This window comes from Lycorma delicatula, chromosome 3, assembly GCF_047948215.1.
Source record: "Lycorma delicatula isolate Av1 chromosome 3, ASM4794821v1, whole genome shotgun sequence".
In the NCBI taxonomy this organism is placed as follows: Eukaryota; Metazoa; Arthropoda; class Insecta; order Hemiptera; family Fulgoridae; genus Lycorma; species Lycorma delicatula.
The window spans coordinates 155691578-155710938 of NC_134457.1; the positions used below are offsets into that span (position 1 = coordinate 155691578).

Sequence of the window (19361 nt, forward strand, 5' to 3'; positions counted from 1 at the left end):
TTATCCACACGGTTAGCGGAATGTCATCTAAAACATAGTTGGGATTATTCTTTTCCGCGTGTACAACAAAGCCAGCAAGTCAGAACGCAATTTTTATTGTTGCTTCAGTCACATTTTTCCACGCAGCAGACTTAATGGATGATACAGATTGAATTTTCTTTCTGTAGTAGCGTTTGAGACATTTAACATAATAACTCCCTGGTCCGTCGGCGGAAGATGACTTGTATTTGCCGGTAAAAATTTAATTTTTGTGTTTTTTATTCCGTAACGTCGATATGAGCAGTATAGCTGTCTACAAGCAATAAAATGTTACGATTATTTTTTATTAATTCTCTTTCCAACGAACGAATTTTCTGTTCAAAAAATTTAGCACTTATCCATGCCGTTTTACTATTTTTGTGATACTTCACCGGTAGAGTTGTTACATTTTTAAAGCATCTCTGTGTTTACTGATTTTCTGATAACTAACGAAGGACGTTACTCAGTCTCTATCACATTAACTCAGATAAAATTAGTTCTTTTGAAAGTTTCCCGCCTGTATACTTTTCTCCTTTGAATTTTAATATTTTATTAGGGAGGGCTTTAAAAAAAGTCAGGTTTCAATTCTGCTATAAAGACGCATGTAGCCCTTTCACCATTCGAATTACTACTATCGATTTTATAAATTCCATTTAACACATTCTTCGAAGAAGGCGGCAAGGTAACTGCACTACTGCAGTAGATAAGATAATAAACTCCGATGCATGAAGGATACTGTGCTGCTATATCCTTGTAGTGTGTGTGTGTGTGTGTGTGTGTGTGTGTGTGTGTGTGTGTGTGTGTGTGTGTGTGTGTGTGTGTGTGTGTGTGTGTGTGTGTGTGTGTGTGTGTGTGTGTGTGTGTGTGTGTGTGTGTGTGTGTGTGTGTGTGTGTGTGTGTGTGTGTGTGTGTGTGTGTGTGTGTGTGTGTGTGTGTGTGTGTGTGTGTGTGTGTGTGTGTGTGTGTGCTAACATCCAAGATAATCTAGAAACAGTTTGATGGTGCTATCGAATGTCTTGTTTCTTGGGGCCGTACATCTGTATTCGACTATTTGGTAGTTATTTTAATACATTTTTTGGTTCTAATATTGATATAATTTTGTAATATTATGTTTGTTCCCCAAGCTTTTATCCCCTTTCCCCAAAAAAGTACATATTCTAGGCCACGCAGTTTTTAACCAGTCATTCAGATCAACATCTTTCTCTTCCCCCCTAATTTTACCGAAATAAATGTTGTGTCGTAGCTTAAATTTTTGTAGCCAACCATCAGAAGCTTTAACATTATCGTCGCCTAACCTTTGAGCGAAGAGTTCGGCTTGAGTTTGTAACAGGAGTCTGTTTATTGAAAAATTTAAACTTCGTTAACAGCTTGATCAATTTGTTCAACGTCCGGTTTTCGAAGCTTTTTAAAATTACTCCCTTCACTGTAAGCTTACTGAATTTTGTCTTTATTTTTCCGTATTGTGCCTACTGATGAGCTCGCTAAATTAAACTTCCGACAAACATCGACTTGTTTACTAATTAGACCTTTCTCTAATTCAATAACTACTTCGATTTTTCCTTTAAAATATAAGACTTTACGCTTAGACGACATGATTGGAAAAAATAAACTTTGGTTTAAAGTTTGAAAAACTGTAAGCTGTAATACTAATTTAACAGAAAAAACAAAGTTTTTTCCCCTGTTTAGCCTCCGGGAATCACCGTCAGGTATTACTTCTGAGGATGATACGTATTGTATGAGAGTAAGAGAAGTATAGTCTGGTTCAGTCTCAGGTCGACTATTTCTGAGAAAAGACAACCTGCAAACTATTTAACACACACTCAACGTTCTAAATAAACGAACAACTGGCCAGGCCTGACCACATGACTTCAGTTGTGGTGTGATAATATTTCTTTCTGTAAAAAGCGAGAATGGCGGGAAGTGGCTGTACACTGGTCGCCCATTGTTCGCTGTAAAATACCGAGAATCTAACTCTACGTACTGTAATAATGCACTCAGTAGTATAGCAAGCCTACCTGCCATGGCTCATCACTCCTCACTCACTCACTCGCTCTCTCTCTTCACAAGATAAAATTTCACCATTTTAACAGCCCATTTCTTATACTATACAGTTGTAATATTGTACGAATATTTTCTTGCAAATATTACAGACGGCTTGACGCAACAGGCAGTGGCGTTAGAGCCGCTATAGAAAGATTACTGGGATTTCGTCGGCCGTAGTAAAGAAATTTCCTTTATAAAGAGAGTCGCAACAGGAAATTTGACTATATATTCATATATATTACAATTGAAATCATATTTCAGATACAAAGTAAAAAGAAACTTTCAACAATTTGTAAAAAAAATATTTTTCAAATACGGATATTATGGTTTTAATAGAAATTTTTTAAAGTTTGTATCAATGTGTTGCGTGTATGCACCGTAAGTCACACAGTAGATATCAACATGGTGGTACAATTCATCTGAAACACTTGAAAGCAAATCTTACTCAACACTAGTGTTTGCTAGTGTTTTAGGTCATTTACATCAACCGGAAGGGGAGGGTAAAAAATAGTTACATTTTAAAAAACTCAAAAAAGTAGTTGCAAGGCGTTAAGTCGAGACTTCTAACTTACCAACTTATCTATCCCGTATATTCATCAGTTATACGGCCATTTCAACTTCTTGGAAAATTTTCATCTAGATAATTTCGAACCTTTATTTGCCAGTGAGGCAGAGCTCCATTTTGTACTAAAATGAATTTTTTCAGTGTCTTCCTCGAGTTGAGGGATTAGGTAGGTATTCACTTACCATGTCGAGATGAATTACTTTAGTAACTGTGTGTTTGTGAAAAAATAAAGTCGCGTACATTTTTAGCGGGACATAGCGCAAAACATGTTACCTTGGGCAAATCGCGTATATGTTGCACAGCTTTTCTAAGATTTTCTCTTATTTTATTTAATTTTACGTCGTTGTCTATTGACCTTACCACTAACGTAAACTCGCACTCGTCACAAAAAGTTGGACCATGAAAGAAACCGTCGTCTTAGTCAAGTTGTTTCTGAATGTCACGTAGATATCATGGTGAAACAGACTTTATTGTGGTCATTTGAACTTTGCTATAACAGCAGTTTATAAGGCTTCATTTTAAACGTTACCACACGGTCGGTTTTGAACTTGTATTTAAAAATTTTTTGATTTACTGGTCGGAACATTGTGGGAACACGATCAACTTGTTTTTACACGGTAGAACTTTCAGGATTTTTTTTTAGACAAATTCGCCTTTTTTCCTATTCGTAATGGGTTGTCTTGGCGGCTGTTTATCCTACTTTGAAAATTTCCCTACACGATAATAACAATTTGCCGTGGGTAATTCCAGCACACAAAACATTTACTTTACGAGAGTGGAGATCACTTTGCCAGATTGGTTATACATAATAATCAATATTGACATCAACAAAAGAAGTTGTATCAACTTAATCTTAAAAAAATACCCTGTAAAAACATATTCGTTACTGTTTTTATTTATATAAGTTAGATTTTCTACATATATAAACATCATGATATCAATAAAATTATAAATAATTATGGTATATATATATATATATATATATATATATATATATATATATATATATACAGACACAGATAAAAATCTTCCTACTTGATTGTTTAATATTTATCATGAATATAATAGGACTTTTCTGAAATTAAAATTAGAAATATTATAAATTAGAACTGTGCAACAGGCTAGAAAAACAATTTCATTTTTTTCTGGTAAAACAAACTCATGATATTGTATTTTTTATAAATCATTTGAGCAATTTTCCTTAATTTTGTATACTTTTCTGTTAATAGGTTTGTCCCGTTAATAGAACATGACAGAATTACTTTTATATGTTTATAAAAAATCGCAACTTCCTTTTTAAATAATAACTTTTTTTTTCTACGACATTAATGACCTTTGTCTGAGAGAAACAATCGATTTTATATAATGTTTTTGCTCAATAGGGGGAAGAAAACTATTATTGAACCATATTTCTAGTTAATTATAAAGTGAGTCATGAATTTTATTATCTTTTTTATCAAATTTACTATATGTCTATGTATAGTAGTAGTACTACGTCTGACAATTTACAGATAATTGTACATTAGTCATAAATATTATTCTGTGTGTAAAATTATTCATTCTGTGCACTTTTAAAGATATTTAAAATAATTTATGTTCATATTTTATCGGCTGTTTTTCTCGTAATCTGTTTAAAAATAATTTTTTTTATTAATGAATTAATAATTTGTTACTAATAAAGCAATTCAATTTTTTAATGAAATTTAATCTGATTTATTATGATCGCTCAGGTAAATAAAATTATTTTTATATTTTTCCTAATTGTATAATAAATATACTTTCCTGTTCAATTATAAGAGAAATCGGTTTTATACGTCTGGTTGATGATCTGCGTTGGTTGTTTTTGTTTTTTAATATTGTACACGATTGTACCTATACTGCAGAGAAATTTATAGAAATAATAATTGAACTAAACTTTATGATTGATGAAATTATTAATGAAACTGGAATGAAAGATTCGTAGTATATATATTGTAAAGAATGTTGGAAAATTGGTGATGGACAATAACCCTTGTATGCAGGTCGCTTGATTGAAGTTGCTGATTGTACGTTATTTTTATTATTGTTCATAAAGAAGATAAAGAAATTTTATTACAGTAAAATACTATTTTGATTGGATTATATTATATATTTAGACCGAGTACTGATAGTGCAGACAAATTAAAAAAAAAAAAATTATATTTAATGACTAATTTATGTACAATTTTATTTTTTTTATTCGTGTTTATTCTTTAGGAAATATCGTAAATTCTTCTTTTATTTCTGTTATTTTTATCTATTCAGTAAATTAGTATGATCTGGAATCACTGTATGTGTGCATCTGTCTGATCATTTTAATGATAATTCCTTAAGGACCCGACCAGTTGCGTGGAATTTTTTTACCCAGCATCCAGGATTTTGTTCATTCAAAGTTGCATGGAATTCACTAAAAATTCAATGTAAATATTTTATAAGATATTTCTTTCTTTGCAGTTAATTAAAACAGTTTTGCTAAGTTTTGTCCATGACTAAGAAGATATTAATTTAAAAACAAACTTTTACTGCGACAAACCAAACCAAATTTTTATATTCAAATCTTGTTAAAAACTTAAAACACTTTCAGCCATCTTTTTAATAATTTTTAGTGACTGGTTTTACACTTGCGTCAGTTTCTTTTTTCTGTTTATTGTGGATTATGGTTGTAGAGTATGCTGGATCTAAATCGTATTTAATATATCATTTTATTTTATTTGAATGTGCAACACGCAATTCTGGCGAGTACGGTTGTGTCTTATACGTTCTGATCTGTAAAGTTTTATTATTTTTATATTTTCGGTTATTTATGGTTCAGTTTGGTTTCTTCGTTCATTAGGGGTTTCGTTGTTTGTGTTCTTGAGTTAGTATTTTTTTTTTTTTTTTTACCTCCAGGACCTGTATTGTATTTTAGTTTGTATTGTTTTTAGTTTATGTAGTTTGATTGCTCAGATAGTCTAAGCTGTCTAGGTATTTGTTTGTGGTTGGTTACTAGTTGTTAAATATTTTAGGGGTTTTTGTTTTGAGGTTTTGTTCTTTGTTATTTTGTTACAAGTGATTTGTACGTTGAGTTTATATTTTATTCTAGTTGGTTATGGTTTATTTGTATCGTTGTTTTCGTTAGTTACATCCTAGCAACGGTGGCTATCTTTGTTCGTCTGGTTGGTTCATTTATTTTGTTTACATTAAGGTATGTTTTGATTGGTTTTTCTGTTTTGTTTATAGTAGGTTTTTGTTTGTTTACTGTTTGGACGTTTAGATTGTTAATGTTTTATCTGTTATCTTAGCTAGTCTTGAATAGTGAATTCGATTCGGAGGAAGGATCACGTTCTGCGGGATATGTCTGGAGAAAGGCTAGCGGAAAAAACACACAAAATGTGCGAATCTAAAGTGCAAGCTGAGCATAATAGAAAGTGCAGAAGAATGGAATGCGAGGTACCCCAGAAGGAGAGGGAAGCTAAGGAAAGAGAGGTTAAGGAGAAAGGAGATAACGTGGCTCAGGACCGAAAGAGTTCGGATTTTGATTTGGAAGCAGAGTTAATGGAGGAATTGTTTGATCCTGCAAGTAGTCAAACCAAGCAGGTCTTTCCGCCGACGGAGGCAGAGGCAGCGGCGCTGAAGGAGTTGGAGGCGCGACTTAGAGCGTCTGATGTTGTCTCAAATATGTCATACTGAAGTGATTGAGATGTTTAATAGCCTCTGTGTCGAAGTCAAAGAGTTCATGGGGGACTCAGAAAATGTTAGAGGAAAAAGCGCGGCTTACGGTCTGTCTCGGGTTCGGGGGCTGCGGCTCTTGCACCTGCTAACAGTCAAGCAGGTCGACAGACTGCAAGGATATATTGAATGCTTCAGGGCAGGTATGGGTGACTGGACAGCGGTCCGATCTGTTGCCGGCTGAGTGACTGTCCTCTGTGGTTGTGAAAGCGTTGAAACCAAAGGTTATGCTTATTGATAAGCCTGAGGAAGTTATTGCCTCATCCTTTACAGGTAAGGTGATGAAAAATCTGGTGACTTGGAAGAAGGGTTTACGGATTATCAACGTGCGGGATAACCCGAAGAATGTACGAATTGTGGCCGATGACAGTGAGACGGAGCGTTGATTAACAAGCAATGAGGCTATAAAAAAATATCCGATCACTATTGTTGCACCGAAAACCCTGCGGCCAGGATGGTAGTGTATGATTTCCCGCGGGACATTGGAGAAGAAGGGTTCGTGGATACGGTAAGTGTACAAAACACGGATTATTCAGCGGAGGACTTTGCCACTTTGTTCAAGGTGGTGTTCGTGCCGACGTAGAGACAGTAATGTTGTTCATTATATAGTTGAGTGCGACAAGCTTCTGCGTACGATGTTTTTGGAAAAGAGTAGGTTTATTGATTACCATTCATGTAAAACAAACGATTATTTAAACGTCTGCAAATGTTTGGGATATGGCTACGTTGCAAAATCGTGTAAAGAAAAGAAAGAGCTTTGTTCGCACTGTGGCAGAGGGACATGTCAAAGTCTGACAGTTTAAAAAGGATGGGGGCCCTCCTACCTGCGCAAACTGTCTCCGTGCTCGAAAGTGGGCCGACCACGATTGTAAGTGGAATGGAATGGAATGCAAAGTTAGCGGGAGTTTATTTCTCCCTACTTATCGCAGAACCTGGACAGTGTCCCTTGCTGCTGGATGATTCTAATCGGGGGTGTTTTAAAAGGTTTATTTTTAAATTTTCAAGTTTTGTTTATTATTTAGTATTTTTAAGACGGATTTAGTTGCATTCCAATCCGTTGTTGAACCAGCGTTATCGAACCCATTTTATGGGCCGACCGCGGAAGGCTAGGCTTATGAAGCCTGTCCTCCCGACGTAATTCCCCTTCAGACCGTCCACTGAAGTCCTTTCGGTGCTAACGCTTCATAGGCTAGCAGGAATACGCCACAACGGGGCACTAACTATCAGGAGGGAGCAATGCGACCCCTACTCGGGAGGAGTCGCAATTGCTGGTTTATTTTATTTAACTTGTAAGTTTTAAAGGAGAGGTTGTGTAGAAGTTCTTCATCCACTTCTGTTATGGCTGCCTTCCAGGACGCATCTCTGCTAGGCTCTGTTCCGGACTCCAGTCCGTGATGTTGGGGCGAGTAGAGGGTCTTCCTTCTTCTTCATCTTCTTCTTCTCCCTCTTCTTCTTCCGATGACCTCTTCATTCTTCTTTGGCCTGCACTTTCCGAGAATTGGTAGTAACCGAAGTTACATACCGTTAACCTTAAAATTCCCGAGGCCCCGAAGGGCTGAACGGGGGAAAGTGCAGGTTTCTTCCTTCTTCCGTGCTGTCAGTGGCTGCTGGGCAGGTGACTGCTGGGCTGATGGCTGCTGGGCTCGTTCCCTCTTTCTTCTTTCTTGAAAGGAAAGGTAATAGGGAACTTACAAAATGGCGATACCTATTCGCGATCGCGGTTTTGGGGCGGCGATTTCCTTAGAAGAAGTAAACAGAAATTATTTACTGCACATAATTATTAATCTCCAGACACACGTGTGTCCGGGAAGGGGTTGGGGGGACCGCGTGGCCGCAGTGAAGAAACCATTTGTTTATTGTGGTGGCTGTTGGTATCTGCAACAAAAGAAACAGAGCACACACACGAAAAAAAAAATTGACTTTTATTTTATTTTAGAATGCCAGGATTAAGGAAGAAAGGCCGTTTCCCAAGACGGCACGACGAGTCGTTCCACACCCACGTCTCTCCCGTTTCTGAAACAAGAGAAACAAAAACACACGCGGAGAAAAAAAAAAGGGTGAGGCCCGCGTTTTTGTTTTAACCACGGCTTACCGTATTTTGATGTCCTAAGACCGTATAACGCGCGAAAACTACGCGTTATTCCGTTTGTGGCTCATGCGATATGGAGGCCCCTAAGCCTGGTTTGTCGATTCTCGGCTCCCGCACCGCACCATCACGGTGGTTCGTCCAGGACGGCGTGAAGCCGCTTCCTTACACCTGTCGGGGTTGGGTCCTCTCGGCAGATGTCCCGAAGATGACTGTGTTCGGACACAGCCGCTCTCCCGAACAGTCTGCGCGCCTGCGCCACCCCCACCTCGGACACGGATTGCAATCTCGCATCGGATCGGAGAGTGGCGTTCGATTGTAAGTCAGGATATATATATATGTCCCGCATACAAGGGTGCGTGAGACCTTCTGAGTGGTAGGATTGATATTTAGGGCTATTATAGGATTAGTGATATTGTCTTTATTGCTAATATCGGCTTTTGTTAGGGTTTTCTGCTTTGGTTTATTGTTCTTGTGTTTTCCTGTTTTAGTTATTTTGATAGTGTTTGGTTTTTGATTAGTGTTTGGTTTTGTTGGTTTGTTTTGATTTTATGTATACTGATTTATTTTATTAGTTTCAAGCTTTGATATCTGGTTTTGCTTTTATTTTAGTTATATATTCTTCTGATTATTGTGGTTTAACGTTAATGTTCAGTTTGGTACCTGACGTTTAAGTTTTGCTTAGATTAGTGTTGTATTTGTTGTTTATTTTATGTTTTGTATTTCATAGGGTTTTTTACTCTGATTAACGTTTAGGGTTTGTGTGTTTTCTTAGGTTTATCTTTTTTTTTATTAGTTTTGGCTGTATTTTAGGTTTGTTTCAAGTTTCTTTGTTTTCTGATTACCATTGTTCTAGGTTTTCTTTGTTTCGTGTTTTGGTTTGGGTTAGGTGTTTTGCATTTTGTTGATGTTTGGTTTAGTTTACAATTTTGTATTTGTCGTTTATTTTATGTTTACAGTTTTCTAAATAGTTGGAGCCTGTTTTTGTGTTGGGCTCACCCTTGCCTTGTAAGGGTTGTAGGTCAGCTTATTCGGATGGTTCTGTTTAGAACCTATTACGAACATTGTTGCTTGGATCGTTAGGCGTGGTACACCGACGGGAATGTCGCTTGTGGCATTCACATCGGTGGCATCTTGACAGTTGCCATACTGGAGTATGTCTTGAGGTTTTTGAAGATGACCTCCGGTAAAGCCCTTAAGGGCTACGGAGGGGTGGTGTGACGGCCGGATCCGTGACATGGCGGGTGTCTTCCCTTCAGGGTCAAGATGTTTTATTTGAATATGTTAAAAATGGATTTTCTGTTTTTCAATTGCATATATCAATCAGAAGTCAAAGGATTTTTTGTTTGTTTACCTGAGTATTAATATATTATACATGTACAAATATATATTATATTTATTTGTAAATTGGTGGAAAAACAATAGATTAATAATAAGTTGTTTTGAAACAACCTAATAGCTTATCACTTCATATTTTTGTTGTTTCCAAACAAAAAAATTTGCAACCTAACTAGTAACTGAAAATTGTTACTGAAATATTATTTTTTTGTTTATATAATTTTTAGTTGCATGTTTTATGTTTTGTTTAATACTTTTGTTTCATTTTTTGAATTAGAAATGCATGTTTTGTTAGAATGAACTGAAAATTATTATTCAATTTGACAATGAATAGCAGTTATCAATACACCGCTCATAATTTAAATAATAATTATACATACAAGTAATATTATTTAAATAATATAACAACAGTATTTATTGTTATTATTGCTGTGGGTAAAATATAATTAAAATCGATTAAATTAAAAATTTTGTTTGCAATACTGTATTTTGGAATTACAATTTAAAAAACACTTAAAATTTTAAAGAATAATGTATTTTATAAAATGCCATTGTTAACATATTGGTGTTCTGCGATTTTATGCAAGTCAAATAAATTATCATTATTACCTGGTTCCCTTCCGCTTGAGTCTCATAAATTAATGATAAATCTTTCAACTTTAAAATCACATAAATTATTAGCATCTGAGATTAGAGGAATTCAACTCAAATTGAGAGAACCTCCTCCGTTTATGAAGTCTGTTAATAAGATTTAGTGTAGTTTATATACAATTACTAAACTGTTAACTTAATTGTTTGTCAACTAAAATTAATTTTTTTTTAATAATTTAATGTTGAACTATACTAGTTATTTGCTGTTAATTGAAAACATGATGCTTTTTTCCATTGTCGTTTATCCTTTCACAATTGTAGATCCAATATAGCCTTTTCACAATGTTATCTTAGCCTTTGATACTGTATAGGCTTAAATTTAATATGTATTAATTTTTATATTCTGTAATTACATGTCAAGAATTACATTTTTGACTTCGTTTTAATAATCTTAAAATATTAATCTAATTAAATATTTTAATCTGATTTAGTAGAAAGATTCTTTATGCTTTATTAGTTTCTGTGTTTTCCATTTTATGTAAACTAATAAATTATTTTATTAAAATATATTATACAGCTTATAGTGCTTAGGCTTTTATCAACATTTTCTTCTTTATTATGTATTATATGTAAATTCTCATGAAAAAATGACAACTAAGAAAATTATGCTGTAAAATAAGAACAGATATTGGTTAATGCCTGTTAAGATGATATATAGAAAATGTAATAAGAGTTTATTATTAATATTTTACATGTTTTCTTTTCCTGGTTTGTTCATACTGACAGTTGTATGTACATGTGTTTGAAAGGTAAACCCCAATACTGTTCATGCCGTTTAACTTTCATGCCCATCAGACCACGATTAATTTAATTTCTAGTCTCTTATTCATTCTTTAATGTACTTTTACTTTAAGAATCTATTCATGTTTTAATTTCCATTTGATTTAAAATGGTGGTGTTCCATTCCTAATTCTTATCTTAATTCATGAAATTTGATTCTAAGAGTCAATGATGCAATAATGGTGTGACTGAATTTCAGTTATGCTTTTAATTTTTTTTTCTGTTTAGCCTGCAGAACCAACATAAGTTATTACTTCAGAGGTTGAATGAGGATGATATGTATGAATGTGAATGAAGTGTATGTAGTAGTCTTGTTCAGTCTCAGGTCGACCATTCCTGAGATGTGTGGTTAATTGAATCCCAACTACCAAAGAACACCAGTATCCACAATCTAGTATTCAAATCTGTATAAAAGTAACTGCCTTACTAGGGTTTTAACCTTAGAACTCTCCTTCAAAATCAGCTGATTTGTGATGACGAGTTAACCACTAGACCGCTAGGGGTAGGCTTAGTTTTGCTTAAAATTGGCAGTACTTGTAATGTTTAATTTTTTTTAAGTTTTTAACTTTTGCTATATTTTTGTCTATAATGTTGAATGACTATGTTATTTAAATCTACAACTTTTGAAATTATTAGCTGAACCAAATTTGATGACAAAGGTTTTAAGTAGTTAACTTCTAAACATTTTTAGTCGCCTTTCTGACCATCTTCACTAATCACAAATTCTGTTGATGTGTTTAAAATAAGTTAATAAAAATACTGTATTTATAAAATTTTATTTGATCTGGTGTTTTAAGGCTGATAGAATTTAGTGAAAAAATGTTTGTTTTTTCTTTTGTACAAGTATTTTACTATTTGATTTTTATCTCTGATATTTTGTTAAAATTAGCTGTCATTAATTCATCATATTTAATTTGTGTCTTTCAATGAATGGTCTTCCTTTACTGCTTTGTTAAGTGTATTTTATCTATTAATTTTCATACAAGTGTATACTTATTTATTTTGTGTGTGCGTGCGCGCGTGATACTGAAACAAAAGTAAATCGAAGCATCACTTGTAATAATTAATTTGATAAAACTGTCAACATAACACTTTGAATATAAATATTAGTTTTTGTTATTAGTATGAAAGATGGTGGATAATTTCTGGCTTTAGAAAAATGGGGAACTTTCCTTGTATTTTCATAGAACTTAAAATTCCTTCTTGTTAATTAATTGAAAATAATTTTTTCTAAGTATGAAAAAATCTAACATTAACAATTTGTTAACACTTTTTTTTTTTTTTGTATTTTCTTCTCTAAAGGAGAAAAAAAATATACTAAATTTGTTTGTTAAATAATAAAAATTCAAAACATGAATAAGTTACATTGAGAGCTATCTGAACAAAAAATTACTTACAAAAAGTCTATATTTTACCAGACGTAAAAAGATTAGTACTAAAAGTTTCAAATTAGGAACACTAAATGTTAAAAAAAAAATTTAAACTTGAGTTTTTAAGGGAGGCGTTTTACTTTCTTTTTATATTTAATGATGTTATTTTACAGATCTTTTATTTTTTTTTAATGAAATAGTGCAAGAATATTTTCATAAATTACAGTACCTGTCAAGGTATAGCAACCACACAGTATCTCCTTTTTAATGAGCCTGATTTCTCTTTTATCTGATTTTATTATTAAATTTTATTTTAGCCGGAAATCAAATCAGAGAGATCTTCAATCTGTCAGATAAGCACACTACCATTTTTATTTTTTGGCTGGCTTCTTCAAGTAAAATTTTCATAAATTCAAACCATTACTGAAATATAAAACAAAATATATTAAAATTAATCATACTCACTTCTACATAGAGAATGTTTTAATAGGGATACTTTTTCCAAAATTTTGAGAAAATAAAATTTCAGGGATGACTTTTTTATTATATGGTATTACATAGTATAAAGCCAGCAGAATAAAACTAGTTTATTAATTAGTGAGTAGTATTTATGATGTAATGGTATGTTAATTTATGATAAAGAAAAACTAACATTTACATTACAGATTTAAAGGCTTAAGTTATTTATGAGTTATAGAAGTATTACTCTAATAATTACAGTCATAAAATCTTATCAAAATTTACTAACTAAACTTTATTAAGGTACTTGAGTCAGTGCTATTTTTGGAGTGGCAATACAGTATGTTCCTCTTAATAAAAAAAGAGACGATGAAAGAAAGAATTAGCACTTTTTAGGCTGGTTAGAACTGAGCCTCTCTGCTACTTGACCGTCGGACAAGTAAAACACAACTGAATATTTGAAACTTATTAAAGAGATTTAGAAAGAAATATGATGATGAAAATAGGACTGATAAACAATATATTTTTATATTTTCTCTTTACATAACACAATATTATTCGAGTATCACGTCATAATTGTTATATTTGCAATGGACATCGTTTAGTTACTTGGTACATTTACTTTCTTTTGTACTTATTCTTGTATTTTATCTTTTAGTTTCTAGTATGCAGTTAACGTAAATATCCCGTTACAGCAGAATCACAATATTGTAATGCAATGCAATTTGCATTCTTATTAGGTCACTTAGTGTCTTTTTTATTAAAATAATTATTAAAAATAAATAAAATTGCTATGAAACTTATTGCAAGTGTTTGGAATTCAAAATAGAAAATAGTTTTTTTTTTTTAAATAATTATTAATGATTGCAGTGTTTTATCTTGAATCTAATTTATAATTTTATTTTTAAAAATGTATTAAACATTTCAGATAAATATACTACATAGACAAAATTTTTCAAAGCTATTATTTTGTTATCTGTAATATTAATTATTCAGACTACATTTTGATGAATATACATAGACATTATACACATGCATGTATGTGTGTATATATATATATATATATACAAGCATTTTACCCACTTTTTACATTTGTAATGGATATATTCAAAACTTTTCCCCATCATAGTTCTGTTCAACAAATATCCAAGTAAAACAATTATAAAGGAAACACGTTTAATCCATATTATCTCCGATTATTATGTTAAATAAAATATTTTTTGTATATGATGCACCAGTGAGTGAATTTATAACTTGAGCTGAACTGTTATCATATTTGGCCAATTTCGTTATCTCATTTCTAAGAATTTATGAAGAGTGCCTTATTGATATGCCGCCTTCTTATTCATCATTTTATGTTTCTCTTTATATTTATTAATAAAAGATTTTTTTTTTGGTGTTTGTTTCATTTTTGTTATTATTTCCTTGCTGATTTTAATGTTCTTATTTTCTATCAATTGCTCAACAAAATAATGTTTTGTTTAATGCTAACTATTTTAGTGTGACTTTATAAATTTTTTTTATGAGTAATTTTCTTGTCTTTTCTATAAATAAACCATCATACTGTATTATTTTACTCTTTAGACACCAAAACTGATTATTTGTGTCATTTGAAATAGTTTTCTTGGCAATTTAAATATTTTAAAAGCGGTAATTGAATTGTATGTTATGTTGAATATTTTTGTTAAAAATTGTATTATTTTACTATTGTAATATAAAAAAGTATAGTTTAGAAGTACAGTTTCAAAGTATATTTTAAAAGTACTGTATGCTTATTTGATATTAAAATCTTTAATTTCACTTATGATCATTCACTAATGCATCATGTACGAGTGAACACAATAAACTTAAGATAACTGTCAAGAATTAATTCTTAACAAAGTTTGTACAAACTTTTAGTCAACTTAAATGATAAATGAAAGTAATTTTTATCAACGCCAATAATGTATTTCTCACACTTATAAAAAGAGTATAAATAACATCATAACTATTTTCCACTTTATATTATCATTTTATAATTTTATATATATATATATATTTATTTATTTTTTTTAAAGAAATTCTTTAATAACCATACTCCTCTGTACCAATACAAATTAATTTATATTTAATAGATCAACCCAAAGTGTAGAATATTCTGTACTTAGGGTTGATCTATAAATATAAATTAATTTATTATTATTATTATTAATTAATATAAAACATTATCTAGCGATGTGGGTGTGTGTGTATTATTTAAAAATAAATCTGCATACTCTTACACCATAAATATCAGTGGCCTATCCGAATTATAATATAACATCTTCACAAACTCAAAAAAAAAAAAAACCACCGTTGCTGTTTACTAATGCTTTGCATCATTTCTAAATATTTATTCCAGCTATATTTACTTATATTTAAAACGTAATATTGCATAACAAGGACTTGAAAACAAATTTTCAGTTTATGAAAATGAGTCGTATCCTTGTTTGGTCCTAGCAAATATGATTTGTGTTGCCCGATTTTTAATAAATCAAAAATATGATGTAAACACCACATAACTTCCTTTTACGTTTATTAAATTACATACACACATTTTTTTTTTTTTTAAATAAAAAGTACATAAAATTTTATTTTATTTTACTTATGATATTTTTTCATATATTTTTTTTTATTGTTATTGATAAATTATTCATCGTATTTTTTTACAATGATAGGTTAATAATTAATAAATGAATATATTTAAATGAAAAAAAAAGGTTAAAAATAACGAAGGAGATGAAGTTCCATGTGCCTTCCCCTAAGACCCAATTATATCATTAATTAAAGTTTTATTTGGATATAACTCTGGAATCAATGAAAATAAGTACCACTTATGATATATCATTGAAAAGTTCTTAATGAGAGCTTATTACTGCAGTTAAAAAAAAAAAGTCCAAAATCCAAATTGTTTTGGATTTTGGGACATTTTGGTCCAGTCGATTGCAATAAAAAGGGAAGGTGCACTCCTAGATGTTACAACAGTATTAAATCCAAAATTTCAACATCCTACGGCTAATAGTTTTTGAGTTATGCGAGATACGTACGTCACGCCGAAACTAGTTAAAATGGATTCAGGAATGGTCAAAATAGATATTTTCGTTGAAATCCGAAAACCGAAATTTTTCGTGATCACAATACTAAATTTACTTCGTACTAGGAAGTAAAAATTGTGTTGAATCCCGTCGAAACTGGGTAGTTACATAAATGACGCGGCGTCCCGTGGCGGCATTGCAAGCGGACTGCGGGTTCTCGGCAGGCATTGTTGTATGCGAGAAATAAAATCAGTAGAATCTGTACGTTTCGGATTCTTCATGTAATTATAGGTTAAGTTATTTCTTTTAATTACTTTAATGCGATTTAAAATAGCATATAATTAAAAAAGAAAAACATAATTCGTCATTTATGACGGCGGGCCGCACGTAAGCACTCCACGGAGTGCGGGTTAGCCAGTCCTGATTTAAATATGTTGTGTTTGATTAACTTCTACTTAACAATATTTTATTTAATTTCTATTTCAAAATATCGATTTTTTCCAATCTTGTAAAAAGGAAGAAATATAGGTTGTTTCTTGTGAAGTAAGATTTATTAATTAATAAAGTTTATTGTGTTTATTAACATTATATTACTGATATTTTCAGTCACATAGTATATTTCAATGAAAATATAATTTTATAATTAACATTTTATCATAACATTAGATGCTGAATTGTATTAACATATTTTACTTCTTGCAATTTTACATAAAATTGTATGAAAGCAGATATAATGATAGTCTACGTGAGAACTTACTTTCATACGTGTGAGAAATAATGTTCTCTTCTATTGTTTGTATTATTTTTCCTTGCTTGTAAATAATTAATAGCAGGAAGGAAGTTTTATAACTGCATTACTTATTTTCTTTTTTTTATTACTGCTATAATAATAATCATTATTAATATATATTAACATAATTATGTCGATCAGTTTTATTATAGTCATTATCTTTATTTTCTAATTTTGTTTTAATCTTATTTACTGACATTTTCAGAATAAGTTACTTGTGAAATATTTTCCATTGAGTAGTCCATAAATGCATTCCAAATCTAAAGATGGTTTAGAAAAAGAAAAAAACGATAATTTGTATTTCATTGAAATCAGTTTGAAAAAATGATTTCAGTGATGCAGTTAAAGATTGCAAAAAGAAATTTGAAAACATTATTTTGAGGGAATATATAATATGTTTGTTATTTAGTGGGTAAATTTTATTTCATTTTAATATCTAATATCGAATTTCTTTGGAGCTTTATCACTCCCATCAAATTTCTTGCACCCAGAGAGGGAGAAATTCTGAAAAAAAAAACAAAAACCGAAACACTGTGACTGTAGATGCAGTGATCAGAAGTTATCTTTCCTTTAACTTGGTTATTCTTATGTTAGTTTTTGAGTGCAGTTCCTTTTATAATGAGTAATATTTTATTTTAAAGCATGCTTTTAGATATTTATTAATTAAGGGCTAGGTTCTTATTGTCTTTATGAAAATTAATATAGTGCTTCTAGATTTACAGGAATATGCGATGAAGCTTATGTGTACTTTTTGTGTGAACATGCGTGCACCCACCCACACATACACACTCTCTCTCTCTATCAATCACACGCGTGCGGAAGCACAAAGAGAGAGACTAACAAAGTTTGTTGTTTATTTTAATTTTAGGTTAACTTTTATTGTTTTTTAATAATTTATTATTTTGTTTGTTGCAGATGGAGGGCAGAAAATCTGCAAATGCGCACACAAAAGGTGAAGCTATGTCATTCGGCTTCAAAGCACAGCCAGTTAATAATCAAACAAATTATAATAAAACCCAAATTACAACTGAGAAAAAAGATACATCAATGGAATCTGTTGTTAACAACCAGACCACTGCACGATCAGGTTTGTTACATTAACTGTTGCCTTGTGTTAAACATCCGTGCAAAAGTGTATACTTGCATGATTCATTGATTACAGTCTTCAGCTCTGTATGAAATATTGTACTTACTTCATGTAAGAATGATTTTATGATTGAGTTTAGTGTATTTTTTGACCGTTAAAAACATATAAAAAAGAATTTACAATATAATTAATAATAAATTAAAATTATCGATTTATTCTGCTTAAAATATCTTCCATGTCAACATTTTTCATTTTTATAAGAAGGAAAAATACAGTTTACATAAAAGATGTAAGTTTTAATGGTATCAGAATAATACCTGGCTTAAAAAAATGTATATTACAGTTTATTTCTTAATTTTACCAAATATCAAATCAGTATTTGATATTTGATTTGACAAAATAAGTGATTTTTAGAATTTCCTGGACATTTTTATTTTATTAAGACACTTATTCTGGAATGTATCAATCTAAAAGTTTTTTTTATTAAAATTATTAAAACAAGTTACGTATATTATAAAGTAAAAATAAAATAATGTAAGTAAATGGATTTTCAACAAACTAATTTATAAAAAATATAAAAAAATATCTGATGGCTGATAGTAATTTAATGTACATAATCCCATTTATAATATAGCACAGAAATACTAATAAATAAAAAAAGTAAACAACAAACTTTGAAGAAGTAATGATAGCATTAAAACTAAATAATGCATTTACATAATATGTAAAATAAAAAGTTAAACTATTAAAATGTTTATTTCTTATTTGTTTTATTAGCATACTTTATTAAAATTTCATTTCATATTAAAATAAGGTAAGAAAAAATTCATCTAACCATAAAAAAAGTTTGTGATTAATTAAAATATCAGCCCATTATTGCCAACATGAATATTAAAATAAAATGATTTGGCATAATTTGTGTTTTTGTTATTTGGCTTTAATTAATGAAACTGCTACTGTCTGAAGAGTTATACGGAGGAAATGAATTAGAAAATGGTTTTATAGAGGAAGAAGAGGAAGTTGAGGAGGATGAAATGGGAGAAACAATACTGAGATCTGAATTTAAGAGAGCATTAAAAGATTTAAATGGCAGAAAGGCTCCTGGAATAGACGGAATACCTGTAGAATTAGTGCGCAGTGCAGGGGAGGAGGCGATTGATAGATTATACAAACTGGTGTGTAATATTTATGAAAAAGGGGAATTTCCGTCAGACTTAAAAAAAAGTGTTATAGTAATGATACCACAGAAATCAGGGGCAGATAAGTGTGAAGAATACAGAACAATTAGTTTAACTAGTCATGCATCAAAAATCTTAACTAGAATTCTATACAGAAGAATTGAGAGGAGAGTGGAGGAAGTGTTAGGAGAAGACCAATTTGGTTTCAGGAAAAGTA

General features: G+C 31.3%; 1 protein-coding gene across 8 annotated transcripts in view; it reads left to right on the forward strand.

Moving 5' to 3' along the window:
• LOC142322131 (uncharacterized) overlaps positions 1 to 19361 on the forward strand; it is a 391713-nt gene that overhangs the window by 126630 nt on the left and 245722 nt on the right. For all 8 annotated transcript variants that reach the window (XR_012755782.1, XR_012755784.1, XR_012755783.1 and 5 more), the window contains one exon: positions 17795 to 17966. Coding sequence is in view for 5 of the 8 variants with exons in the window: in XM_075360849.1 (XP_075216964.1) it covers positions 17795 to 17966 (172 nt within the window). In the remaining 3 variants the exon portion in view is untranslated. The remainder of the gene's footprint in view (positions 1 to 17794; positions 17967 to 19361) is intronic.